Here is a 27,087-nt window from a genome sequence, read left to right as displayed (position 1 = left end):
CCAAGCCACCTCTGTGACCTACACCACAGCTCGCAGCAACCCTGGATCCTTAACCTAGTGAGTGAAGCCAGGGATCAAACCCACATCATCTTGGATACTGATTGAGTTCATAACTGCTGAGCTGTAACGGGAACTCCTGCTTATTGTTTTTGTGGAGGAAACTGGTGCCAGAAATCAAGACTGACATTCAAGGAGTTCCCATCGTGGCTCAGTGGTTAACGAATCCAACTAGGAACCATGAGATTGCGTGTTCGATCCCTGGCCTTGCTCAGTGGGTTAAGGATCTGGTGTTGCCATGAGCTGTGGTGTAGGTCACAGATGTGGCTCGGATCCCAAATTGCTGTGGCTCTGGCATAGGCTGGGGGCTACAGCTCCGATTAGACCCCTAGCCTGGGAGCCTCCATATGCCACAGGAGCGGCCCTAGAAAAGGCAAAAGGACAAAAAAAAAAAAAAAAAAAAAAAAAAAAAAGACCGACGTTCAAGAGGTGGGAACAGAAATGGGGTCTATGGGGAAAAGTTACCGCTGGGTAGAAAGAGGGATGCCCTAGTCAGCAGTAATTCATAATGAATGACAAATAGCTGGTGTTTATTAAGTGCCTGCTCTGTGTCAGGCAACTGTGGAAGTTTTAAGTAATTTACTCCCCATAACTATCCCAGGAAATAAATACCATTACTGTCCCTGATTAACAGAGGAAGAAACCAGAGTATGGAAAGCTTGGCCAAGCAACACAGCTCGTAAGTGGTGAAGCTGGCTTCGATCCAGGCAACCCGATTTGGAGCCTCACCTTTTAAATGCCCTACTAAACCTCCTCTTCATGGGAACTGTACTCTATATGAGGTTGAGGGTTCCTGACTTAACCTCACCTGCTGGAAAGGATGCGGCTTCTCATCCCCTACCAACTCAGGCACCACACCTGAGCTGAATCTGCAGGTGCCATGCCTGATGCCTTGAAAGCCATGTAGAGCAGGAGCTGGCCTGTCCACCCCCACAGCCTTCATGAAGAGGGAAGATGCAACCAAAAGACATAGAGTGGTAGAGTGGATTAAAAAAATAAATCAATAAAAAAGAAAAAAAGAAAAACAACCAAGAGCCAATAATATGCTGCTTACAAGAGAGCCACCTTAGAGCCAAGGACACACGTGCATTGAAAGAGAGGGGATGGGAAAAAGGTATTTCAGGCAATGGAAATGACAAGAAAGCGGGAGTCACACTACTCATGTCAGACAAAATAGGCTGAAACAAAGGCCATAAAGAAAGATAAGGAAGGATGCTATTTAATTATAAAAGGATCAATTCAAGAAGAGGCTCTTATACCCATCCATATATATGCCCCTCATATAGGAGGACCCAAATACATAAAACAAAGACTAATAGAGGAAGGAAAATGGCTCCTGTTTGCTGGAAGAATGACAATGCCCACTTTTACCTGGGGTGGGTCTGTCCTTCTCCCTGAACCTCGGTGAATGGACACAGCCATTATTTCCTGTGATCTCCCTCAGTATACCAGTTGTTTGGTTGTAATAATTGGAGTTGAGATCTGGCAGGAGTTATAAACTCAAATGCCTGCAGGGACCAGCCAGGTGCAGGTGGGTTGGGTGGGGACCGTGGTGATTTGCAGAGTGTAGCCCCACAGGAAGGGCGTGGTCAGAAGTTGGGTCCCGCCCAGGGTTGCCATCCAGAGAGCTGGCCCAGTGTCACCAGTTCTGAGCTCTTCACCAATGTGCTCTGCACATCTGGGGGATACAGGCCCCCCCATAAAACTGGGGCTCCTCACTGATGTGAGTCCCAGCCAGAGGCCTGGAAATGCTTCTTTGCAAGAGATTTGCATGTATGCCCAGGAGGATGGTATTACCAGGTTAAGAATCGCTGACTTAGCTAATGTATTGAAATCACTTGTCAAATCACATATAAATCCTGGAAAGGAGAAGCCTGGCTTAACACGAGGGACAATGCAGAAAAGGGGGAGTTTCTGTGGTGGCTCAGCCAGTGAAGAACTCGACATGGTGTCCATGAGGATGCAGGTTTGATCCCTGGTCTGGCTCAGTGCGTTAAGGGTCTGACATTGTTGCAGGTGCATAGTAGGTTGAAGATGTGTCTTGGACCCAGCATTGCTGTGGTGGCAGCATAGGCTGGCAGCTGCAGCTCTGATTTGACCCCTAGCCTGGAAACTTCCGTATGCTACAGGTGCAGCCCTAAAAAGAAAAAAAAAAAAAAGAAAAAGATTAGGGGGAAAAAAAAAGACATTTCTGCAAGCACACAAAGGGAGGCTCAAATTACATGAGAATCCCCCTCCCTCTCTTTCTCTCCCCCTGCATCAGCCTCCCCCACGCCCTTAACTGAGCTTCAGCCTCTAGGACTGTGCAGTTCCTTGTTCTAAATTCTGATTGGCTCAGTTCTTACTTCAAAAATTGCACATCACTGACCAGATCTTGGTCCATTCAGCCCTGGCTGGAAGCACCAGGTCGGATGCTCTACTGCCCACTGAGCTGATGCTGTGGGTGGGAATTTTTCTAGAAGGGACCATAAGGAGGGCTGGCAAAGATTAGCATTTCTAGTACAGTCTGGAAGAATATGTGGGTGACAATAGCTGAGAAAATCTGAAATGAATAGTAATGCCGGGGTAAGGTTAGTGGGTATACAATGCAAGTTTTTAGGTACTAAGATATCATAAACCTATGGTGTATTCAACTCAGATGATACTGAGGCAGGAATAAAGAGAACGTTTAGGGGAGCATAAGAGAAAATTTTAAAATGAACAAAGGACACAGGAGAAATTGGAGTATATGATAAAAGTCATTTTGAATCAGCATGAGAAGATGCATTCTGTGCATGTGTGGTTATGACTTGCTAAATGTTAAGAGGAAAATTAAGCCTTTCATCAGGAAGCTCCTGCGAAAATGAATTTCAAGGGAAATAATGATTGCAGGGGAGAAGTGAAACTGTAAGGGGATGAAAAACCTACTGGGAAAGACTTTCTAAATATAACAGCAGGGACAGAGTCCATAAAGGAAAAAAGGAGAAATTGCACTCTTTTCATTTTTATTTTTGGCCACACCTGCAGCCTTTGGGAGTTTCCAGGCCAGGGATTGAACCCATGCCACAGCAGCAGCCTGAGCCACTGCAGTGACCATTGCCAGATCCTTAACCCACTGCACCACAAGGGAACTCCAAAACTGAGCCTTCTTTAAACACAAACAAATACTTGTGATGTTAAATGTTGAAAGAACATCAAGAAAATTAAAAGGCAAATGAAAAACTGGGAAATATATATCTCATAGATGAGTGGCTAATATTCTTAAAATTATATAGGAAATGTGTTACAAATCATTTAGAAAGAAACGAACGTGAATTTCAACAAAGGAGGAGTTCCCGTCGTGGCTCAGTGGAAATGGATCCGACTAGGAACCATGAGGTTGTGGGTTTGATCCCTGTCCTTGCTCAGGGGGTTGGGGATCCAGCGTTGCCATGAGCTATGGTGTAGGTCACTGACCCGGCTTGGATCCCAGCAGCTACAGCTCGATTAGGCTCTAAAAGCAAAAATCAAAATACAAAAAGACAAAGGATATGAACAGAAAATTAATGCTAACAGTGACTATTTAAAAGTATTTATTTTCACCTCTGACTATTAGGTAGTTTTCATGCAGTAGGCCATTGAGCTCTCCCATCAACTTAGGAACTAGATACTATTAATATCCTTTTTTTCTGGCCACACCCAGGACGTGCACAATTTCCAGGGCCAGGAGTCGAAGCTGAGCCACCTCAGTGACAATGTGAATCCTAACTGCTAGGCCGACAGGGAACTCAACATCCCATTTTCAGATGAAGAAACTAAAAATTAAAGGGTTAAATAGGAGTTCTCGTCATGGCTCAGTGCAAACGACTCTGACTAGCATCCATGAAGACGCAGGTTTGATCCCTGGCCTCACTCAGTGGGTTAAGGATCCAGTGTTGCTGTGAGCTGTGGTGTGGGGTCGCAGACACAGCTCGGATCTGGCGTTGCTGTGGCTTTGGCATAAGCCAACAGCTACAGCTCCAATTCCATCCCTAGCCTGGGAACCTCCATGTGCTGAGGGTGTGTAGCCCTAAAAAAAAAAAAAAAAAAAAAAAAAAAAAAAAAAAAAGAGGGCTAAGTAATTTGCTTGAGTCCAAAAGCTAATAACTGCCAGAGCTGGATGTTGAGTTTGAACATGGCTATTAATTAACTCCTAATATTGACATTGATTCCAGTGCAGATGGTAACCCAGGAAATCGTATTTAAAATCCTACCCAAGTTGACACAACAGAAGCTTGTCCTTAAATGAAACAATTACTTATTTGCCCAAGGGGTGGAGGGAGTAGCGGGCATGGTATATCAAACCATATCCAGGCACACGTCTACACAGCGATACCACTACTATTAACTCTCTTCTCCAGGAACAAAATGCACGATATTCACCAAAAATGTCCCCCTTTCAATTGTGGGGGGCCGTATGTAATTACAGCATCTAACATGCTACACCTTTCATGTCCACAGAGTCTCAGACCACCGTTGCCCCAATTAAGATTTCCCTGCCTCTTTGTCTCTTGAGAGTTTTATTTGCAGTTCGTGACACCTGGCATGGTGGTACCTAGATAGACATGAAAAAATTCTACTTTCTTTTTGGGGGGGAATAATTTCCAACTTAGAATTTTCTTTTTCTTTACACTTTATGTATTTGCTTGTTTGTTTGGTTTTTATGACTGTACCCGAGGCATATGAAAGTTCCAGGGCCAGGGATTGAATCGGAGCCGCAGCTGCAACCTACACTGCAGCTGCTGCAATGCCAGATCCTTTAGCCTACTCTGCTGGACTGGGAAGTGAATCTGCACCTCTGCAGTGACCAGAGCCGCTGCAGTGGGATTCTTAACCTGTTTTGCCACAATGGGAACTCCAAAATATATTTTGTTTTCTTATTGAAGGATAGTTGATTTACAATGTTGTGTTAGTTTCATGTGTACAGAATAGTGATTCGGTTTATGTAAATTATATATATATATATATACATATTTTCAGATTCTTTTCTTTCTAGGTTATTACAAAATATTGAATACAGTTTCCTGTGCTGTATAGTAGATCCTTTTTGGTTATTTATAGAAATGTGTTTAATGTTAGTCCCAAATGCCTAATTTATCCCTGTCCCTCTTCCCCCAAAAGATTCTACTTTCATCAAAATGCTCCAGAGGTATAAACAGAGAAGTCATATTCCCTGACCACTTTGCCTGCATAGACAAACATTTATATTAGCCTCTCTCTGTCTCTCTCTCTCTTTTTTTTTTTTTTTTTTTGCTTTGTAGGGCTGTACCTGAAGCAGATGGAGATTCCCAGGCTAGGGGTCAAATTGGAGCTATAGCTGCTGGCCTACGCCACAGCCATCACAACACAGGATCGAGCCGCGTCTGCGACTTACACCACAGCTCACGGCAACACTGGATCCCCAACCCACTGAGCAAGGCCAGGGATCAAACCCTCAACCCCATGGTTCCTAGTCAGATTCATTTCCGCTGCACCATGATGGGAAATCGTGTGTTAGCTTCTCTTAAAGCATCTCCTAGGGTTTGTTTAGGCAGGTATGAGTAATTTAGAATACACTCTCTTATCCCACCCCACTTTCTCACCCAAAGGTAGCACGCAGCATATGCTCTTCTGCATGTTGGGTTTTGCTTTTTCTCTTTTTTGATTCCACTGAAACATATACCCTTAAGGGAGTTTCCTGGTGGCTCAGCAGCTTAAAGATCTGGTGGTGTTGGAATTCCCATCGTGGCACAGCTGAAACGAATCCGACTAGGAACCATGAGGCTGCAGGTTCAATCCCCTGGCCTCGCTCAGTGGGTTAAGGATCCGACGTTGTTGTGAGCTGGGGTGTAGGTCACAGACGCGGCTCGGACCTGGCATTGCTGTGGCTGTGGTGTAGGCCAGCAGCTACAGCTCTGATTAGACCCCTAGCCTGGGAACCTCCATGTGCTGTGGGTGGGTCCTAAAAAGCAAAAAAAAAAAAAAAAAAGATCTGGTGTTTTCACTGGTGGGTCCAATCCTGCTGAACTTCCACGTGCCATAGGCACACACAAAAATTATATCTGAATCTTTCTACCCTTTAGATGTTTCCATATTATACAGAGAACTCCTCACTTTTATATCTGAATAGTAGTCCATTGTGTAGCTGCATTATTATTTCTGTAATCATATCCATACCTGCATTTGGCTCATTTAAAATCTCTTGCTGGAGTTCCTGTTGTGGCTCAGCGGTAATGAACCTGACCAGTATCCATAAGGACTAGATTCAATACCTGGCCCCGCTCAGTGGGTTAAGGATCTGTCGCTGCCGTGAGCTGTGGTGTAGGTCGCAGATGTGGCTCAGATCCCCCTTTGCTGTACCTGTGGTGTAGGCTGGCAGCTACGGCTCCGATTTGACCCCTAGCCTGGGAACTTCCATATGTCACAAGTGTGGCCCTGAAAAGCAAAAAAAAAAAAAAAAAAAAAAAAAAAAAAACCTCACGAGTTGTCTATTTCATTTTTGAGGTGTATTAGGAAAGACAGACTTTGCACATCAATCCGACAAGTTCACACTCTTAGAGAATATTATTTTAAAATAGGTCTAAGTAAAAATGGCATGCTGCGTTAAAGTACCAAGGAAATAATATTATTGGGAGTGTGTAGATGTGCAAAATTATGACAACTCAAGCCTGAAGTTTGGGAGGTGTTGCCCTGAGTATTTTTTTCTCTTTGGAATAATAAAACCAAGAGCCTGTGTGGAGGGCATGGTGCTGGGAGCTTTAATCATCCCAGCCAGTTGATGAGGTAGGCACTGTTTTTATCTACACTTTATGGACAAGCAACCAGAGATGCAGAGTGGTTCCGTCGCCTGCCTGAGGCCTCACAGTTAACCCCAGAGCCCACGCTTGTAACCTTCCTTCTGTTCTGCCAGTATTTCCACCTAGAATCTCTGAGATCTCTTTGCCTGTCTAACCTCCTGGAAAAATGTACCTGGGGGGCTTTGGGGGGTATGGAAAGGTCCAGGGAGGACGCAGGCTGCAGGTACAGGCTGCTGTGACTTCCTGCTCTGACCGATGCTGATGGCATGTGGTTTCTTGGCTTTGGTGTTTCAGCTCAGCTTCCTTATTCCTGCAGCTTTGCCTCAGCTCAGCCAGATTTCAGCCCACCTGTGCACAAAGCCACACAGCCCATTCAGACCGAGAGAGGCTATTTTAGGTTTTGCTTTAGAGGCTTAAAAAATTTTTTTTTTTTTTTTTTTTTTTTTTTTTGCTTTCTTCCTCCTTAGCTGCATGTGCCTGGAGTCAGGTCAGGTGATAAATTGAAGATGCTGGGCTGGGATCTGCCTGCCCTTTGGTCCTGGGGAATAGGTGTTCACGGGGAAGACTCTGGTTTGGGGGTGAGGATGGGGAGCTCCGAGGGCCCTCACGCTGCTGGTGCTGCATTTGTATGGGGCGAAGGATGTTGTCATCTGTAATCCCACCCCACCCCCAGCACGCACACCCCCATCAGGTGGGAGACCCTCTGGGAAGGTTCCAGGTGAGGAGGCAGCCAGGTGACATTCAGGTGTTTCCGCTCTGTTGTCTGCATCTCTGGAGCCTGCCTCTAGTCCCGGCTCTCCTACTTCCTTGCTTCGTGACCTTGAATATGTTACTTCGCTAAGCCTCAGCTGGATCATCTGGGTACCAGGATAATAGTAACCCCTCCTTCGATGACCATAATGAAGATTTAATGATGTGCCATGGAACCCTTAGCGCAGTGCTTGGCAGAGAGTCTGCTGAATCCATGGTGGCTGTAAGCATCACAGCCATTGATGATCATTTTGTTGATATTATTTGGCAGTCTCTTGGGTCAGGATCACAAGTGGAAAAACACTTGGAAATCCAAGAACATCTAGAACAGAGAGTGATGGAGCTCAACCTCATAAAACAGCGGGGAGCGGCATCACAGCAGGACTCTCTGGGAACTTGATTCCTGTGGTGGGAGGGGAGCTGGCCAGGGACCCTGGGAATCAAGCGGTGATGCTGGGGTAGGGATTCAAAAGGTTCAAACTCATTTCGAAAGCCCTTGGCACTGAGCCACCTGAACTCATTGAGGCATGTAGGGATGTGTCCACCTGTGGTTGGACTGTGGGGAGAGAGGATGGGGAGTCTGGCAAAAGTCACAAACCCGAATTCCTACAGGGGCCAGGTGGGGAAAGGAAACCAGGGCAGCAGGCAGGGCGTGAGACAGTAGGGCGTGGTGGGGACTGTGGAAAACTGGGAAGCTTATCCTTTATATAAGGGGGCCGTCCCAGCTCAGCCCACAGGAGTGTGCTTCCTGTGTTGCCACAACTTGTGATTTTTTTCCAAAGGAGCCGGAAATCTACATGTTTTTGTCTGACATTTAAAAAATTTACTCAATGAATTTATTTCTGTGATGCGCCACGTGGGCCAAGGATAGCTTGTTTGTAAGCTTGGTGTGGCCCATGGGGTCCACGTTGTGACCTCTGAACACGAAGAAGGTCCCAGGCCAGGGGTGGGGTGGGCTGCAGGTGCACTGGAGGGGGTCCAGCCAGTGTGGCTGGGGCTGGACCAGCTGACCGTAAAACAAGATGCAGGGAGGGATGGAGCACAGGTGGGTTTTGGATCTTTCTTTGACTGGGATTGAACCAGGACCCTCGGACGAGTTCTGACATAGCAGGCACGTGGCTCCCTGGATTCATCCTGGGTCAATAGCCACAGCCCCGGAGGCTGGGAAGGGAATGCGTGTTGGCTAAAAGCAGGGCTGGTGTTTAACCTGTATTCACTGGCACTGCTGTACCAGTTGTAGAAAGGATGAAATCTTTTTCAGTTAATTGGTAAGTAGCCACTGGGCCCTCGGAGACTCTTCCTCCCACCCCCACCCATCCATCTCACCCCCTACCAGCTAGCTTCTCCCCACCCCACCTGGCCAAGATGCAGCCACTAAAGGGTTAACTGCCAGCATGACTGGGCCCTGTGGTCCACTCTGATTGGTCAGTGGGCAGGGCTTGAGCCAAAGTGATTATAAATATCTTGACTCTCATCCTCCCACCTCTCGGTCCCAGTGCAGGTAACAGATGCCTCCTTGGATTGGCTTAAACCCAAAGCAGAATTTTTAGAGGACACAGGAGCGTCAGACAGAAATTGATGTGTGGGATGCCAGGCCCCTAAGAGACTGGAACTAGGAGCCCATCCCTGGGGCACTCAGCCTTTGTCTTTGCTCCTCTCTGCTCCTTGGGGGCTGCTATTATAATAGTCACCTCGGAGTTCCTGTCGTGGTGCAGCAGAAACGAATCCAACTAGGAACCATGAGGTTTTGGGTTTGATCCCTGGCCTGCTCAGTGGGTTAAGGATCCGGCATTGTTATGAGCTGTGGTGTAGGTCGCAGGCATGGCTCAAATCCCTCGTTGCTGTGGCTGTGGCACAGGCCAGCAGTTACAGCTCCAATTTGACCCCTAGGCTGGGAACCTCCATATGCTGCAGGAGCAGCCCTAAAAAGAGAGAGAGAGGAAAAAAAATCAAAACCACAAATGAAATAACGGTCACCTCACCCTGGGGGCTGCCCAGCCACTGACCATGTGAGATGCTTGAGCCAAGGATCTACCTCAGTGCCACACACCTATGTCCAGGGGACGGGGATGGGACATCACCAAGTCCAGACCTGCCCACCACAGAGATGGCACTGGCATGGACAAGCACCCTGTTTGATTCTCCTCGAGAATTGTGGAGTCATGGGGTCCCTGGCCGTGGGTAGGTGGCTTTGTTCCAAGGCCTCCCAAGTGGCAAAGGGGAGGGGGACATAACTGATCAGGAGATGAGCTGGTGTGTCTAGGTGGTCTGAGGGATTGGAGTGGTGGGTGAGTGGCGTGGGTATTTACAAGCATGAGCCCTCCTGAAAGCTGAGGCAGGGGAAGAAGGTTGAAGGAGGTCCCCCCTCCCCCCAAAAAAGAGCCTCTAAATAAACCATAAAGAAGCAAACTTTCCTGTGATGGAAGATAGCATGAGAAAAAGAATGTGTGTATATATATATATGAATGGGTCACTATGCTGCCCAGCAGAAATTGACACAACACTGTAAATCAACTATCATTTAGTAAAAAGGAAAAAGAGGAGTTCCCGTCGTGGCGCAGTGGTTAATGAATCTGACTAGGAACCATGAGGTTTCGGGTTCGATCCCTGGCCTGGCTCAGTGGGTTAAGGATCAGGTGTTGCCATGAGCTGTGGTGTAGGTTGCAGATGTGGCTCGGATCCCGCGTTGCTGTGGCTGTGGTGTAGGCTGGTGGCTACAGCTCCGATTAGACCCCTAGCCTGGGAACCTCCATATCCGCAGGAAGCAGCCCTGGAAAAGGCAAAAAGACAAAAAAAAAAAAAAAAAAAAAAAAAAGGAAAAAGTAAAAAGAAACAAACTTTCCTCTGCATCTTGCTTGACTGGCTTTCCCTTCTGTCTGGCATAGCACGTCCAGGTCATGCACGTCCCGCAGCCCCACAGCTGCCATCACAACTCACAGACCTCTTACGATGCATCAGCCACTGTGCAAAATGCTGTGCGTGCTGCGGCTGAGGAAACCCCGGACAAGTCATTGCACCTCCAGCCCTCAGTTTCCTCATCTGTAAAATGGGGGTAGTAAGCAGTACACCCTTCATGGGGGTATCACGAAGATGAAATGAGTTCATGCCTGGTAACTCCCTGAGAGGGGCTCCTGGCATAAGTAAACCCACAATAAATGTTAACTCTCACTCATTAAACATTTATGGAGCACCTTCTGTATGCCACGTACTGTGTATCTCCTGGTATATGATGGAGAGCAAAATTCCCTCCCGTGGCTAGCGTGAGAGAGATGTGATGAAACACACAGTTACAACACAGTGGTTTAAAGGCTATGATGGCAAAGTTGCGGGGGGCTGGGTGTGTGGCAAGTATTTCATTTTGATTTTTCTCCGCCATTAAAACATAAGTTCCAGGAGGGCAGTCATCCTGTGTCCTTTGCTCGCAGTTTTGTCCCCAGGGCCTAGGAGGAATCTGACTCTTAGAAAATATTTCCTGGGTGAATGAACAAAAGAAGGCAGGAAGGACGTGCCAGGTAGTGGATCTGAACAATGAGGCATTGATGAATTTGAGGGTTGAGAAAAGAGGGCGTGCCCTGGTGCACGCCAGTGCAGAAGCCAGGCAGACCCAGGGTGAGCTCCAGCTCTGCGGGGGGCCAGCTGGTTGACCTTGACAAGGTCTTACTCTCCAGTCTGGGTTCCTTCCATCATCACTGAAATGGAAATGAATGACACCTTCCACATGGCTGTCACTTGGCCCATGGGCAGCTCCCCATCAATCTCTTTTCTTTTTCCTTCCCTTTCGTTGTGCCACTTGGCATCTCCTGCTGCTGAAGAGGCATGCTGAGAGGGAGAAGGTTCTTGATAGGATGTGGTCATGGTCAGAGATGCTTGAATCCTTCTCTCCGAGACCCCACTGAGATATAAGCATGGAGGAAAGTGAAAAGACAGCAAAGAGCAACTTTATTGTTAGTGGGGGGTTTTGCCTCAAATCTCAAAAGAAGATGCCCTCAGGGACTCCCTTTTTCTATACTGGGTCAGTCTAAGGACATTTAAAACAGCGTCAGACCAATTCTTGGTTCCTCTAAGGTCACGTATCAGGGAGCCCAGAAGGAGCACAAGAAACCAGGAGGAGGAACTTACTCTGGGGCTTGCAGTGGAGCTCGTCTAGGCTACGCATGCCTGACCTCTTTAGGGGGAGACCCTGGGGACCTGGCCCCAACCTCCTGGCAGAGGAGAGAGCTATTGGGAGAGAAATAGAAAGGTGGCCAGAGAAGCTTTTAAAGCCTTTCAAGCTCCACCCACTGAGGCTGGGCCAATCAGTGTCTTGGAATCTGACCAATCAGATAGGCTCTCCTCCTTAGAGGCTGAGTAGGAGGAGTGAGAGAAGCCCTGAGCGCCCCCTCAGGCCAATACCCATCATGAACTGGTGTTTCTTTCTACGTGGATTTGAGGCACTCATTTTTCAATTTTAAGGTGAATTCTCAAAGGTCAGGTACATGGGAAACGTTTTATAGCTCTGAGCCCTGGGACTCTTTTCAGGAACGGGATGTGTGTCTTAGCCCAGGCATGGGAGCCTTTCGCTTTTGTCTTGGGATTTCCAAGCTCTGCTGTTACTGCTGTGGTCCTCAATCCTCAAGCAGAACAGGTGGCTGCTGGAGCCTTTTTGCATCCTGGCAGCCCTGCAGGGTCCCGTGGCCAGAGCAGAGCTGACCCAGCTTCTTAAACTTGGCCATTCAGAACTGTGCAAGGGTCATCACTTCGTCTTTCTGACCCCAGAGGCTTGGAACATCGGAAGAGAAACTTTGTAGCTCATTAAGATGCAGGAGTTCCCCTCATGACTCAGTGGAAATGACTCTGACTAGAATCCATGAGGATGCAGGGTTTGAACCCTGGCCCCGCTTAGTGGGTTAAGGATCTGGCATTGCTGTGAGCTGTGGTGTAGGTCGCAGATGTGGCTCAGATCCTGGCTGTGGGTAGGCTGGCAGCTACAGCTCTGATTCAGCCTGGAAACCTCCATATGCCGCAGGTGCAGCCCTTAAAAAAAAAAAGGAGAAACTGCCACACCTTTTTTTTTTTTTGGAGGGGCTCTACCATTTTGCACCCCCTGCCCCCAGTATTTGCAAACGTTCCAGTTGCGTTTTCTCTTCTCCAGCCCTTAATGTTGTCAGTATGAATTTTCTACCACTTCAGCCATTCTAGTAGGTATAAAGATTATTTTTAAACTTTGAACCTAACAGTTTCCTAAGGAGAAATGCTTATCATTTTAATAGCACAGAATTCGTGCTTATTCTCTTTACTTGCTTACTTGTTCACTTTCTGTCTCTGTTACTAGGATAACTTTTAAAAGGCACCTGCATCAACTAACAAATGTGGATGGATGGGTGGATGGATGCATGAATGGTTTAGGGAGGAGGTGGGTAGTGTATAGCAAAGGCTAGGATGTCCGATCAGCCCTGGGTTAGAACCTTGGGCCCGTTCACTTCTGTAGTATACTCTTTCCCAGAGAAAGCAGTTTCTCAGGCTGGGTCGAGAAAGAGAAGGAATTTTAAAAATTTATTTATTTATGTTGCTTTTTAGGGCCACACCCATGGCCTATGGAGGTTCCCCGGCTAGGGGTCATATCAGAGCTACAGATGCCAGCCTACACCACAGCCACAGCCACAGCCACAGCCACGCAGGATCTGAGCTGTGTCTGCGACCTACACCACAGCTCACGGCCACGCCAGATCCTTAACCCACAGAGCGAGGCCAGGGGTCAAACCCACAACCTCATGGTTCCCAGTCGGATTTGTTTCTGCTGTGCCACGACCAGAACTCCAAAGAGAAGGAATTTTTGTTGTTGGTGGAGCATCTCTTGGAGGAGAAAGACGTTGTGTAGTGCCATAGACTCATGAAAGGCATGGCACGCTTGGGAGTATGACCAAGTCCTGGGTCCTGAAAACATAGTTGGGATCACGTGGGGGATGTATTCATAATAATACTAAAGCTTATACTGCTTACTGTGTGCCAGGCGGGTCCAAGCTCTCTACTTGGGTTAATTCACTTATTCTTCCTCATGCTCCTGTAAGCTTATAGTGCTATCACTCTCTCCATCATACAGACAAGGACAGTGAGGCACAAATAAATAACTTGTTCCAAATCATGCATCTAACAAGAACCCAGGCAGTTTATGCTCCACTGTCAGTACCTTTCAGTAATGCACTGCACTGCTAGGTTACAAAGGCCAAGTTAGTTAGTTAGGGAACAGCAGAAGCTGCTATAACAAACACCCCCCCCCCCCATATAGTGACTTGAGAAAACAGAAGGTAGATTTTTTCGGTCAAATGTGTGTCCCAAGGGACAAAGTCCAGGGCTGCTGGGTCCAAGTTTGGGTCCAAGGTGGTCACGTCCACATCTTACCATCTTCCAGCCCGTGCCAAGGGACACAGGGAGCCAGGGAGGCTGTACATCTTCCTTTTAAACACGTATCTCCCATGGGCTAGATCTCGAGCTGCAAGGAGGCTGGGGCATGTGGTCTTTAATGGAGCAGCGATGCTCTCTGCTAAAACTCAAGGGATCTGTTTTTAAAAGGAAGAATGGATATTGGAGGAATGCCGGTAATCTCTGCCACCACCTACTGACTATGCATCCTGAACTCTGAACTTTGAACTCTGTCCTGTAGTGATGAGGCCCTAGCAAATAGCCTCTAAGGGGGGGAGGTTTCATGCCCGGACTTGGGTTTTAGATCACTCCAGGAGTTGTTCAGAGGACGAAGGAAAGAGAAACAAGGAAACCTGTTGACTTGATGTGTCTGGCGTTTTGTTTGCTGTCTCTGGAGTCCTTGCTGGAGGCAGGACTCAGCAGGCTGGTTTCCCAGATAGAGGACGTGCAGGCACAGTGAGTGAGTGTGCTGGGGTGGGAATGGGCGCTGTCAGTGGTCTTAGTCCATTCATTCATTCATTCATTCATTCAGTGACTCTTTATCAAGCGCCGTGTCTGGGCACAGGACCCTGCCAGTGGTCCCAAGAGGTACACGGAACGCTGGGGGCCAGGTTCCGTTTTTATTAAGTTCTCCAGTGATGCTCAGTGCAGTGTGACTTCTTGGCATGCCACTCTGATGCCAGTCTCTTTGTTGGTTTCTTTGGACCTTAGGACCCCCGGAGCAAACACAAGTTCAAGATCCACACGTACTCCAGCCCCACGTTTTGTGACCACTGTGGGTCCCTGCTGTATGGACTCATCCACCAGGGGATGAAGTGTGACAGTAAGTACTCAGTCCGCCTCTGCTGTCGGGGCGCCTCCCCCGGGGTCTGCAGCACCTTCTTCCGAGTGCAGGGTAGGCTGGGTACCACTTGTCTGTTGCAGGGTAACGGGAGCCATTTGTTTAGCTCATGATGCTGCCAGGCTGTCCTTTGGGTCTGGACTGCCCTTGCTCATGCCTGTGTGGTCGATTAGTGGGTTGGGGTGGGTATTTGTCTGGGCTTGGAGGGCCTCACCCGCATGTCTGGAAGGATGGCTGGCTGTCACATGAGTGATGGGGATGACAGGGCCACGAGTCTTTTATCCCAAATGGGCTAGCCTAGACTTGCTGACATGGAGGTCCCACGTTCCTTAAGAGGGCAAGTCCCACTGAGCAAAGCGAGTCACACAGAAAGGTTCACAGCCACTGTGAGAGGGGACACAGGGAGGCACAGACACATTGTGGCCGTGCCTGCAGCCATGCACACAGCTGTTTCCAACACTGATATGCAGCACTGAGGCTGTTCTTTGCAGAGAGAAAAGACACCCGCGGTTTATACCAAAAGAGGGGAGAGGGTGTGATTCTCAGGCCAGGCTGGGGCGGGAAGAGGCTGGAGAGGGCAGGACTCCTCTTTATTAAAGAAAGGACTGAATGGCCCATGGGGTGGGACAGCCAGCAGGCTCTGAGAGCTGCAGCTTCCCCTGCAAAGGGACGGGGCGAGGACAGGGAGCTCCGTGCTGGCCGGGGGCCTGTCGACCTATAGCAGGCAGAGCCGTCACGAAGCCAGACTGTCTGAGGACAGAGGGAGAAATCCTCAGGGGCAGAGAGTGACTGAGAGGGATGGATGTGGCTTTGGAGGGAGCGGAAGGGAGGGAGAGAGAGAAACACACAAGTAGAGACAGGTGGATGCTGGGGCGGGGGGAGGGGTTGGGGGCAGATGCCATGTGGGTCCAGGTGTAGGGGGCGCCCAATGAAGCTGCAGAGGGACCCTGCACCAGAGAGACTCCAGCAGAAGGAGGGACGGAGGATGAACCAACAGACACAATGACTGGAAGTGACACAGAGGTGCGCTCACACGGGCTCCTGTGGGAGATGCAGAGAGAGCAGAAACAGAAACACACATGGAGAGACACACACACACAGAGATGGAGGCAAAGAGACGTGATGCAGAAACTATTCCCCAATGCATCTGTGGTCCCAAGGCATGTGTGGGTGCGTGCGCGCGCGTGCGCGCACACACACACGCACACACAGAGGAGCAAGGACCAGGAAAGAGACAAACGCCAAGATGGGTACTGAGAGACAGGCGGGCACAGACACAGGATTAGAGCCGCAGAGACACAGTAGAGATCGGAGCTCCCAGGCAGACACTTGATAGAGGCTTGCAGGACACCGACTCTTCTGAGCTGCCGTGGGGCCCCAAATTTTTCTCAAGGACAGAGAGGGGTGGGATGGGGGCACTTGAGCTGACACAGAGCCCTGAATTTGGGCGCTCAGGTTCCAGGGGGCTCTCCCTTTCTCCTTGCTCACCGTCCTCCCCCCACAACTCATTCCCAGATTTGTAATCTGCCTGCTGCCTCCTGGAGCTTGGGCGGGCTGAGAAGGGGCGCCCTTGGCACCCCCTGCCCCTGGTCGTGCCCTGCTCCTAGCTCCTGTGGAATCCCCTGGAATGCAGACCCTGTAGGGGGGTGATCCAGCCTCTCCTCCTGGCTGCTCAGACTGGAACAAGGGGGCCCCTTGGGAACACTGGACTCCAGGCACAACTTCCTGGAGCAGCCATGGTGCCAAAGAACTTGGGGGAAACCAGCTACCCACTGAGAGAAGCACAGAGGCCCCATGGGGGTGGGGTGGGGGGAAAGGGGGCATGCGTTTATCAGATCGCAGAGAACCCTTCAGAGTGTCAGGTTCAGTTTGCAGACATATTTCATTCATCTTACCCTGGGTCTATTTTTTTTTTTTGGTCTTTTTTTTTTTTTTTTTTTAGGGCTGCACTGGTGGCATATGGAAGTTCCCAGGCTAAGGGTCGAATCAGAGCTACAGCTGCTGGCCTATGCCACAGCCTCAGAAACTTGGGATCCGAGCTGCATCTGTGACCTACACCATACCTCATGGCAACACCGTATCCGCGACCCACTGAGTGAGGCCAGGGATCGAACTTGCATCCTCATGGATACTAGTCGGATTCGTTTCCACTGAGCCATGATGGGAACTTCCCCTGGGTCTAATTTTTTTTTTTTTTTTTTTTTTTGGTCGCAATTAGTTACAGTGGATATCGTGGGTGCTCTGCTCAGATCCCAAGAGGATGCCCCTTCCCAGAGGGTGGTTCATGACCAAAGACGGGCAGATGCAGGGTTGCAAAGGCCTGGTCCTCTTGTGTCAATTCCCCGACAACTCTGAGAGGTCACCTGAGGATGGGCGCTCCCCTTACATCGCACGTGGGCCAGCTGGCAACTCCCCTTCTCCGATGCTCTTTCCAGGGAACCCAGCCTATGAGCCGTCAGTATTAAAGCATCGCGAGATGTCACATACAAATCGGGATTCCCGCTTCGCTTGAAAAATGGGAAAATTTTGGCTTCCGTCAGGGCTCTGCCTGAGGGGCTGCTGCATCCCGGTGGTGCAAGCCCACCCACCACACCCGCAGCTTCCCTCCCTGGGTTACCTGCCGCCCCGGGCACTGAAGTTGGTGACTTTGGCTTCAGAGCCATTGTGGGTGTGCGGGGTGCCTTAGCCTTCGGGGAAGATGGACACGGTCCACCCCGTCTGTCCATCAGGGCCAGGGGTTGGGGGGCTGAGGAGGAGTCTTGAAGAAGTCCTTCTGGTGAGACTCGGGCAGGGCAGGCTGGTCTCCGCCAGTCCGGGAGGGAAGGAAGGGCACAGGAGGGGGCCAGCCTGGGCCAGCCTGACCCAGCCTGACCTGTGCGTCCTCTCTCTGCCCCCGCAGCCTGCATGATGAACGTCCACAAGCGCTGCGTGATGAACGTGCCCAGCCTGTGTGGCACAGACCACACGGAGCGCCGCGGCCGCATCTACATCCAGGCCCACATCGAGAGGGAGGTTCTCATCGTGGTCGGTAGGTGGCGCTGGGGCTCCCGCGCCGGCTCCGCTGGGTCCGCACCTGGCAGGACCAATGTATTAGGGAAGGGAGGCGGATGAAGGGGTGGGCGGCGCTGGGTGGGGAGGGAGGAGCGGTGCCCCTGCCCACCTCCCTTTCAACCGCTTCCGTTACCAGCGCCCCCCACTGTAAGCATCCTTAGAAACTGCATCCCCGCAGAGCCACGCTCCCAGAACCTCTCAGCTTCCTCACCGTTCCCCACTCTCCCCTGGCCCCCCACCTTGTACTCTTTCCCTCAGTATCTTTGGCGTGTGCAGGTCTGTCTTTCTTAAAGACAGAGGAGAAGGGATGCTCGTTTCTTTCCCAGGCGTTTCCAGTCTTGAACACCCAGTTTGGGAGAGTGTTATATCCTGGGGAGGAGGAGGCGTGCGCTGTGCATCCCTGAGGGCTTTCCACGGAATTGAAGTTCTTTCTTTCTTAAACCCGATGGGGGCTGTGCTGGTCCCTGTTCTATTATGCTCTGTACTTTTTGCACTTCTAAATTGCTTCATGATAATAAGAAAGAGGTAAAGACAGAGACAGTCTGCTGGAGAGATGCAGGGACCAGGGACTAGCGGTGTTGGTTCCTCCTAAGGGAACATTCATGGAATACTTGGCTCTGAGGCGTGCAGCTCAAACAAAAGGGAAATGCATCTGCCCTGGACGGGTAACTCTTCAGCCATAAAGCTACGGTAAATCCAAAATTGAGCTGGACTAGAGTAGGACTAAAACTTTGAAGGAATTCTCTCCCCAAAGGCTTGTCTCAAACTTCTTGCACTTGATAACTAATTAATTTCAACAAGTTTTTATGACTTGTTATCTTAGGAAACTGATCAGGGAAGGGATGGATTTTGCAAAAATTGATCTGGGGCCAGGGAGCTGTTGCACAGCTCTGAAGTGCTGAGCCTACAGCCCATAAAAATCGAAACATACCCTTGTAAAATATAATCGCTGTTTTTAAACTGAGGTTTGTGACACCCAGTGAGCTTTTAAGGGACATGTATTTCTTTGAATCGCTTTTTTCCTCTGAAAGGAAGCCTAGTGGCTGACCTGACTTCTTCCCAGCGGACTTGCCTGAGGGTCCCTAGAGGAGGAGACGCCTCAGAAGCTGGTTTCTCCCACTGTCTAAGCTTCCTGGGCTGGAGGGGCAAACATGAGACCCTGCTGCCCTCTACTGTTATTCTCTAGGAACTACACCAGCTCTTATGGTACCTGGGGCCGCGGGCCTTGAAGGATGTTCAGAGCTCAAAAACAAACCACAGAATAATGCCCTCAACGTCCATGCCTTGTTCCCATCATATTAAAGAAATAATGGGGAGTTCCCTGGTGGCTTATGGGGTTAAGGATCTGATGTAGCTGCTGCTGCAGCTCAGGTTCAGTCCCTAGCCCTGGAAATTCTGCATGCCACAGGCGTGCCCCCCCCATAATAATAAATTATGTGACATGATAGGGGTGTTAGCTAATACCAGGGAGGTAGTCATATTGAAATATACAGATGCATCAGATCAACACATTGTACCTTAAACTTACACAATGTTATCGGTCAATGATGTTTTAATTAAATAGAAAAGACTTAAATGTTATCTCTTTCAGTCCTCACATTAGCCTTGCGAAATATCTACTAGACTTGTTTTATTATTATTATTATTATTTGGTCTTTTGTCTTTTTAGGGCCACACCCGCGGCATATGGAGGTTCCCAGGCTAGGGGTCCATTCGGAGCTGCAACCGCTGGCTTATGCCACAGCCACAGCAATGCCAGATCTGAGCTGCGTCTGTGACCTACGCCACAGCTCATGGAAACGCCGGATCCTTAACCCACTGAGCAAGGCCAGGGATCGAACCTGCAACCTCCTGGTTCCTAGTCAGATTCGTTTTCTCTGCGCCGTGACAGGGACTCCTAGACTTATTTTATGAATGAAGATATGAAGCTCAGAGAAGTTATGCTTCCAAGAGTTCACACCATCTGTCATCATCATCATCATACAGCCACAGCTAAGATTTGGGTTTTTTAATGTGTCATTCACTCTGCAGAGCCTTTTATAGGCCATATCTGGTTTAAACTTTTTCAGCAGGAGTTCCCTTCGTGCTCAGTGGTTAATGAACCCGACGAGGATCCATGAGGATGTGGGTTCCATCTCTGGCCTTGCTCCGTGGGTTAAGGATCCGGCCTTGCCTTGAGCTGTGGTGTAGGTCGCAGATCCGGCTCGGATCCTGTGTGGCTGTGGCTGTGGTGTAGGCTGGCAGCTGTAGCTCCAATTCGAACCCTGGCCTGGGAACCTCCATATGCCGTGGTGCAGCCTTACAAAAGCAAATAAATAAATAAATAGAAAGTTTTTCAATAACTCGAACAAGCTAAGTAGTAGTATCACTCCATCCATCAGGAAACAGGCTCAGAGAGTTATATACGTCATCACTGAGGTCTATTTGATTATGAAGTGTGATATACTAAGTTTGTTTTTAGTTTAGTTCCCTGCAACAACCCTCCGCCCCCCACACCCCTCATTTATTCCCTTTGTGGTTTAGCTAAGTTATCTCTTCTATGTATTTCCTGGGGACTTTGTTTCCTGTGGTCCAAGATGACGTTGCTTCAGAGTCAAGGTCAACATCTCCTGCCTGCATCACAAAGGGGCGCTGTTGTCTTGATCACAAGTTAATGATTTTCAGGCAGCCCCGTTCCATGCCTATGAACGGAGGGGTCTTCGTTTCCTGTGGCTGCTGTAACAAAGTACCATAAATTGGGGGCGCTTAAAACAACAGATATTTATCCTGTCACAGTCAGGGAGGCTCGAGTTGGAAGTCAAAGAGCTGGCAAGTTGGTTACTTCTGGAGGGCTCAGCCAGAAAGTCTGTGCCATGCCTCTGTCTCAGTTCCTTGCAGTTGCCCAAAATCCTTGCCATTCCCTGGCTTATAAATGTATCATTCCCATGTCCACCTCCATCACCCCATGGTCTTCCCTGTGTGTCTCTGTGTCCAGTTCCCTCTTCTTCTAAGGACACCAGCCATTGGATGAAGGCTGCCCTAATTCATTTGATGACATCTGGCGAGAACATGTCTCCAAACGTGGTCCCATTCACAGCTTGTGGGAGAAGGACTTGAATGCATCTTTTGGGGAGGGTCAACCCACATCAACGGGGAGGAAGGGACATGGGGGCTCCCTGAAGGTTAGGGCTGGAATATCTGCTTGCTTGGGGTTCTGATAGCACTAATTGAATAGTTACCACAATGTCTTAGTAGCACGTGGTGGTTTTGCCGAGTGCTTTGATATCGCGCCTCCCAGGGGAGGGCTTGGAGTTGCCCGCACGCAGAAGGGGAAACTGAGACTCAGTGAGGCTGGGTGGCTTGTCTGAAGTCACAGGCAGAGCAGCCATGCACACCTGGGCCACCTGACTGCACCTGCTCTTGCCTTATCACCAAGCCGGGCATGGGCAGTACCTGGCACAGGATTGTTGATTGACTAATGACCGAAGCACCCGATGCTTTGACAGCCATTCTCTAAATAGAGAGCCGAGATGGAGATTTTTTTTTGTTCAGATGATTTATAAGGGCTGCTCCTGAGATGAGGGTGAGGATGGAGCAGGGAAGCTGAGTGTGATCTCCGGGGGGGCCAGCTTCGCCATGATCCCAGGGAGCCACGCATCACACATCCCAGCACAGAGCCAGCGCCCCCTGGAGGCAGGAAACCTTTCCGTCAGGGTCAGACACTATGTTCGACTGACCTGTGTCCCCCCCCAACCCCGAAATCCATATGGAAGCTCTCGCCCAACAAAATGGTGTTTGGAGATGTGGCCCTTTGGGAGATACTTAGGGTTAGAGGAAGGCGGGGTTCTGATGATGGGCTTGGTGGCTTTATGGCCATGCAAGGCACAGCAAGCCAGGAAGGGGGCTGTCATAGGGAACCGAGTCGGCCTGCACTGTGGTATTACACTTCCTGCCTCCAGAGCTGCGAGAAAGAAACATCTGTTGTTTAAGCCACCCAGTCTCTGGTGTTTGACTGCAGCAGCCTGCGCCGACTAAGACAGTTGTCTTTGCTACAGGCTCCCGGGATTGGGGGTGGGAGGGTGGTGTTATCTCCTGGGCTCCAGGGCTTCTGTGTGGCCGAGGACAGCCATCTGGATAGGATGGCAATGGTGAGCCCTGATGGGCCAGCAGGCAGGCAGCCAGGAAGAGGGGTGCATTGGCCAGTGTGAGGGGAGCTGGGCAAGATCCAGCTCACCTGGGTACCCCTCTGATCTTCCAGGCATCCTTCTGGTTTCATTGTTGGGACTCCGGTCCAGGCCCCAACTCCTTGAGCGCAGCCAGACAGATGGGAGAGGAGAGAGCCCTTCCCAGCAGTGCCAGGCCAGGTGTGGGCTGGCATAGATCACTCCATGTCATCCAGACCATAGAAGCACGTCCAGTTGGGGCTTGCCCACTCACCTGCCCAGGCCGCCTCACCATTTGCTCTGCATGTCCCCTGCTGTTTGAAATCCCACCATGTCCAGGGCCATCAGGCTACACGTGCTTCCGAAAGATCTGAAAGTTTCATCTCCTGTGGCTACTGGAGTCCGGGCTTTAGAGCTGCTATTGGGGAGCTTGCCAGAATGGAAACCCGCCCAGTTCTCTTCCTTTAAAAAGTGCATCAAGGAGTTCCCATTGTGGCTCATCGGGTTACAAACCCGACTAGTATCCATGAGGATGCAGCTTCGGTCCCTGGCCTCGCACAGGGGGTTAAGGATCCATTGTTGCCGTGAGCTGTGGTCATGGCTCAGATCCTGTGTTGCTGCTCCGATTGGACCCCTAGCCCAGGGACTTTCAGATGCCGTGGGTGCATCCCTAAAAAGCAATAAATGAATAAATAAAATAAAAAGCTCATCAGTGGTTTCTCATTGCCCTTGGGCAGGCTAGCTGTAATGGGGTGATCTCACTATTTATTGTTTCTTTGCTTTTTTTTTTTTTTCCTTTTGGCTTTTTAGGGCCATACTCAAGGCATAGGGAAGTTCCCAGACTAGGGGTTGAATCAGAGCTACAGCTCCTGCCCCACCCCGCAGCCACGGTAACATAGGATCCAAGCCGAGTCTGCGACCTATACCACATCTCACGCCAATGCTGGGTCCTTAACCCAGTGAGGGGGACCAGGGACCCAACCCACCTCCTCATGGATCCTCGTTGGGTTCATTACCACTGAGCCACGATGGGAGCAACTCCTTGCTTTTCTTTTGAATCTTCATCCTCTCCAGGCTGCACCCACCGTGAAACCTCTGCCTACTCTGTTCCCTCAATCTGGAGTCTTTGCCGCGTGTCTTCTTCCAGCAGGTCCCTCTTCCCCTCCTGTAGGTCTCAGCTCATTCTCAAGTCAAGGAAGCTTCCCACGACCCTCTCTTACCGGAGACATTCATGGGACCCTGAGCTTGAACTTGTATCTCTTGTGGTTTTGTGTTGTGTCTGCATCTTCCGCTGGGCTTTGAGCGCCAAGAGAGCCAGGCTGTGTCTGCTTTGACTCCTCACTCTACCCCAGCCCCTAGTGTGATGGGCGTTATTACATATTTGTGGAATCAGTGCGTGTATGTCTGAAGGAGACACTGCTAGAGGATCCTTATAGATGCCAGGATTTCACAGATGATCCCCAGACCAGTGCCTTTTGAAGGGAGGAGCTCAAGTTCAACAGATAATCCAGTCCACGGTATCATTCTTTTATTTTTTGTCTTTTTAGGGCCGCACCTGCGGCATATGGAGGTTGCCAGGCTAGGGGCCCATCGGAGCTGTTGCTGCTGGCCGACACCACAGCCACAGCCATGCCAGATCTGAGCCGCGTCTGCGACCTATGCCACAGCTCACGGCAACGCCAGATCCTCAACCCAATGAGCGAGGCCAGGGATTGAACCTGCAACCTCATGGTTGCTAGTCGGACTCGTTTCCACTGCGCCACGACGGGAACGCCCACAGCATCATTCTTAAAGGAAGGGGACCACACGAAATCCTAAGGACCAAGTCCAAGGTTAACAGAGGTATTACTGAGACTGGGACCCACCTTTTGGAGCCATAACTGCCCTTGTTCCTGGGTAATGTAGAAAAGACAGAGAGCAGAGAGACTTGGAGACTCACAGGAAAACATTGGGACGTCAAGATGGCCTATAGTGTCATGGGAGCAGGCAGTACCATCAGAAGCCGTGGTCAAAGTTGTAAGATGCTTCTGGAATTTATGGAGCCCATTTCCTGATGTATAAAATCCTTCCCTTTCAGGTAACATAGCAATTGATATCCCATTATTTACATTTCTTTTCTTTTTCATTTTCGTCTTTTTTCTTTTTCGGGCCACACCTGTGGCATATGGAGGTTCCCAGGCTGGGGGTCCCATCGGAGCTACAGCTGCTGGCCTACACCACAGCCACAGCGACGCGGGATCTGAGCCACATCTGCAACCTACACCATAGCTCATGGCAATGCTGGATCCATGACCCCCTGAGCGAGGCCAGGGATCAAACACACAACCTCATGGTTCCTAGTTGGATTCGTTAACCACTGTGCCACGATGGGAACTCCTACATTTTGACCTACATTGCAGCCATTTACAAATCCTTAACCACATCCATAAGTATATCTCACAAAAACACGCTGTTCTTGGGGTTCCTGTTGTGGCTCAGTGGGTTAAGGACCTGATGTTGCCTCTGTGAGGACATGAGTTCCGTCCCTGGGCTTGCTCACTCTCTGTGGGCTTTTGGATCTGGCGTTGCTGTGGCTGTGGTGTTGGCCAGCTGCTGCGCTCCAATTGGACCCCTAGCCCAGGAACTTCCATATGCCACAGATGCAGCCCTAAAAAGCAAAAAAGTAAAAAGTAAATAAAATAAAAAGCTCATTGGTGGCTTCTCATTAGGCTAGCTGTAATTCTACCCCTACCCTGGGAACTTCCATATACTAGGGGCAGCCTTAAAAAAAAAAGAAAAAAAAAAGGAAAAGAGAAAGAAAAATGAGTTGTTCTTACAAAAAGCAGAAAGAGCAATGTTTTGCATGTCTCTCTTTGAGGCACTCATTCACTGTTCCTGGCATTGTGTTGTGCTGTGCAAAACCTTCTTAGACTGAAGCATCTCCCAGAAAGACGTGGGAACTCCCAATATTTGGTATTTAAATCCTTTCCAAGAGCTGACATCCATACATCAAAAGAAGCAGCACACCAAAGAGATATCAATTCTTGACAGGCTCTTGGGAAGGGTTGAGAATCACATGCATCTGTACCCCAGATTCCAGGAGAGGTTTTAAGAGTTCTTAGGAGAAGGGAAACAGACGTTGAAAGCTCCCAGAAGCCCTGCTTGTTATATAAAGAACTGTTTCGGGAGTTCCCACTGTGGCTCAGCAGTAACAAACCCAACTCGTATCCAGGAGGATGCGGGTTTGATCCCTGGCCTCGTTCAGTTGCCATGAGCTGTGGCATAGGTTGCAGATGAGGCTGGGATCCCGTGATGCTGTGGCCGTGGTGTAGGCGGGCAGCTGTAGCTCTGATTTGACCCCTAGCCTGGGAACTTCCCTATGCTGCAGGTGCAGCCCTAAAAAAAAAAAAAAAAAAAAGCATACATTAATAAATAAAGAACTCTTTGCAAGTAGAGAAGGGTTTGTCCATCGTGGGGACTCCACCAAGGAGGGACAGGGAAGAGTACAAGCATACCTGTGAGGGTCCTTCGCCTGCGTATTCTACATGGGTGTCTTCCTTCTGAAACCAATACGGTGGGACAAGACCAGAAGAACTAAGTGCAGACTGTACCTGAGGTGGGAGCTGGGGGACGTTTGGGGCAATGAGGCATTTACAGTGTGAGAAAGGTGGCCCCTTGTCGGTAGGAGGGTGGGATGGGCTCAGTCAGCATTGCTGTTCATCCATTCATTCATTTCGAAAGGGCTTCACTACCAGATTGTATGCAATGACAAATGAGATTCTTGTCTCTGCCCTCGGGGAGCTCACAGCTTAGTGGGAGAACCAGACATAGGTAATTACATTGCAAGTGGCAAATAGTGTGATAATACCATGGGAACCCCCAGAGAGCCTCCTGAAGCTTCTTGAAGGAAGCCATGGCTGAGTTGTGTCTGTAGGATATATAGGAGATGTCTGGGCAGAGCCAACTTTGGGTCAGAGTAGATAAGAAAAGTAATATCGGAGTTCCTGTCGTGGCTTAGTGGTTAAAGAATCCGCCTAGGAACCACGAGGTTTCGGGTTCGGTCCCTGGCCTTGCTCAGTAGGTTAGGGATCCGGTGTTGCCGGTGAGCTGTGGTGTAGGTTGCAGACTCGGCTCGGATCCTGCATGGCTGTGGCTCTGGTGTAGGCTGGTGGCTACAGCTCCCATTCGACCCCTAGCCCGGGAACCTCCATGTGCTGTGGGAGTGGCCCTAGCAAACGCAAAAAAAAAAAAAAAAAAAGAAAGAAAAAAAAGAAAAGTAGTATCGGCAATGTTTCTTGAGTTGTTCTTACATGCCAGGGGCTTTACACAGATCCGTTCCTTCGTCTTCACAATAACCCTCTGTCATAGATACAATTATTGCTCCCATGTTATTGCTATTATTATTATTTTCTTTTTCGGGCCGCATCTGCAGCATATAGAAGTTCCCAGGCTAGGAGTGGAATTGGAACTGCAGCTGCCAACCACAGCCAGAGCGACACTGGATCCGAGCTGCGTCTGCGCCTATACCGCCGCTTTGTGGCAGCGCCAGATCCTTTACCCACTGAGGGAGGCCGGAGGTGGAACCCGCATCCTCATGGATACTATGTGGGTTCTGAACCTGCTGAGCCACAGCGGGAACTCTAATGCCCCTGTTTACCTGTGAGGAGATGGAGGCAGAGCCAGTTAAGTAACTGTCCCTGGCGTCACCCCATCTAAGGGATGTCTCAGATCTGAGCCCAGGCCGTCCACGACTCCATGGCCCTCAGGCTCACCCTGCTGCTGTGTTCCAGGCAGAGGGAATACAGTGCACAAAAGGCGGAGGCTAGAAATGGTGAGGATACAGGAGACTCTCAGCTATTAAATGTGGCTTCCCTGCCCTTCGTCCTGGTTATAAGCTCCTCTAGTCTCTATTCACTCACCCTCCCAGTCATTCCCTTATTCGTTCAACAGCATGGACTGAATGTCCACTCTTTGTTGGGCACATTCTATAGTGTTTTTTTGTTTTGTTTTTTTTGTTTGTTTGGGTTTTTTTTTTTTTTTTTTTGTCTTTTTAGGGCTGCCACCATGGCATATGGAGGGTCCCAGGCTAGGAGTC

The 27,087-nt window shown here is 49.6% G+C and overlaps 1 protein-coding gene across 2 annotated transcripts in view; it reads left to right on the top strand.

Moving 5' to 3' along the window:
• Positions 1 to 27,087, top strand: part of PRKCB (protein kinase C beta) — a 388,402-nt gene that overhangs the window by 186,193 nt on the left and 175,122 nt on the right. For both annotated transcript variants that reach the window (XM_021086460.1, XM_021086459.1), the window contains exons 4-5: positions 14,691 to 14,802; positions 17,720 to 17,848. In XM_021086460.1, coding sequence (XP_020942119.1) covers positions 14,691 to 14,802; positions 17,720 to 17,848 — 241 coding nt within the window. The remainder of the gene's footprint in view (positions 1 to 14,690; positions 14,803 to 17,719; positions 17,849 to 27,087) is intronic.

Source organism: Sus scrofa, chromosome 3 (assembly GCF_000003025.6).
Source record: "Sus scrofa isolate TJ Tabasco breed Duroc chromosome 3, Sscrofa11.1, whole genome shotgun sequence".
In the NCBI taxonomy this organism is placed as follows: domain Eukaryota; kingdom Metazoa; phylum Chordata; class Mammalia; order Artiodactyla; family Suidae; genus Sus; species Sus scrofa.
The sequence above is the reverse complement of the archived record's forward strand: the minus strand, read 5'-3'. Positions and strand labels throughout refer to the sequence as shown.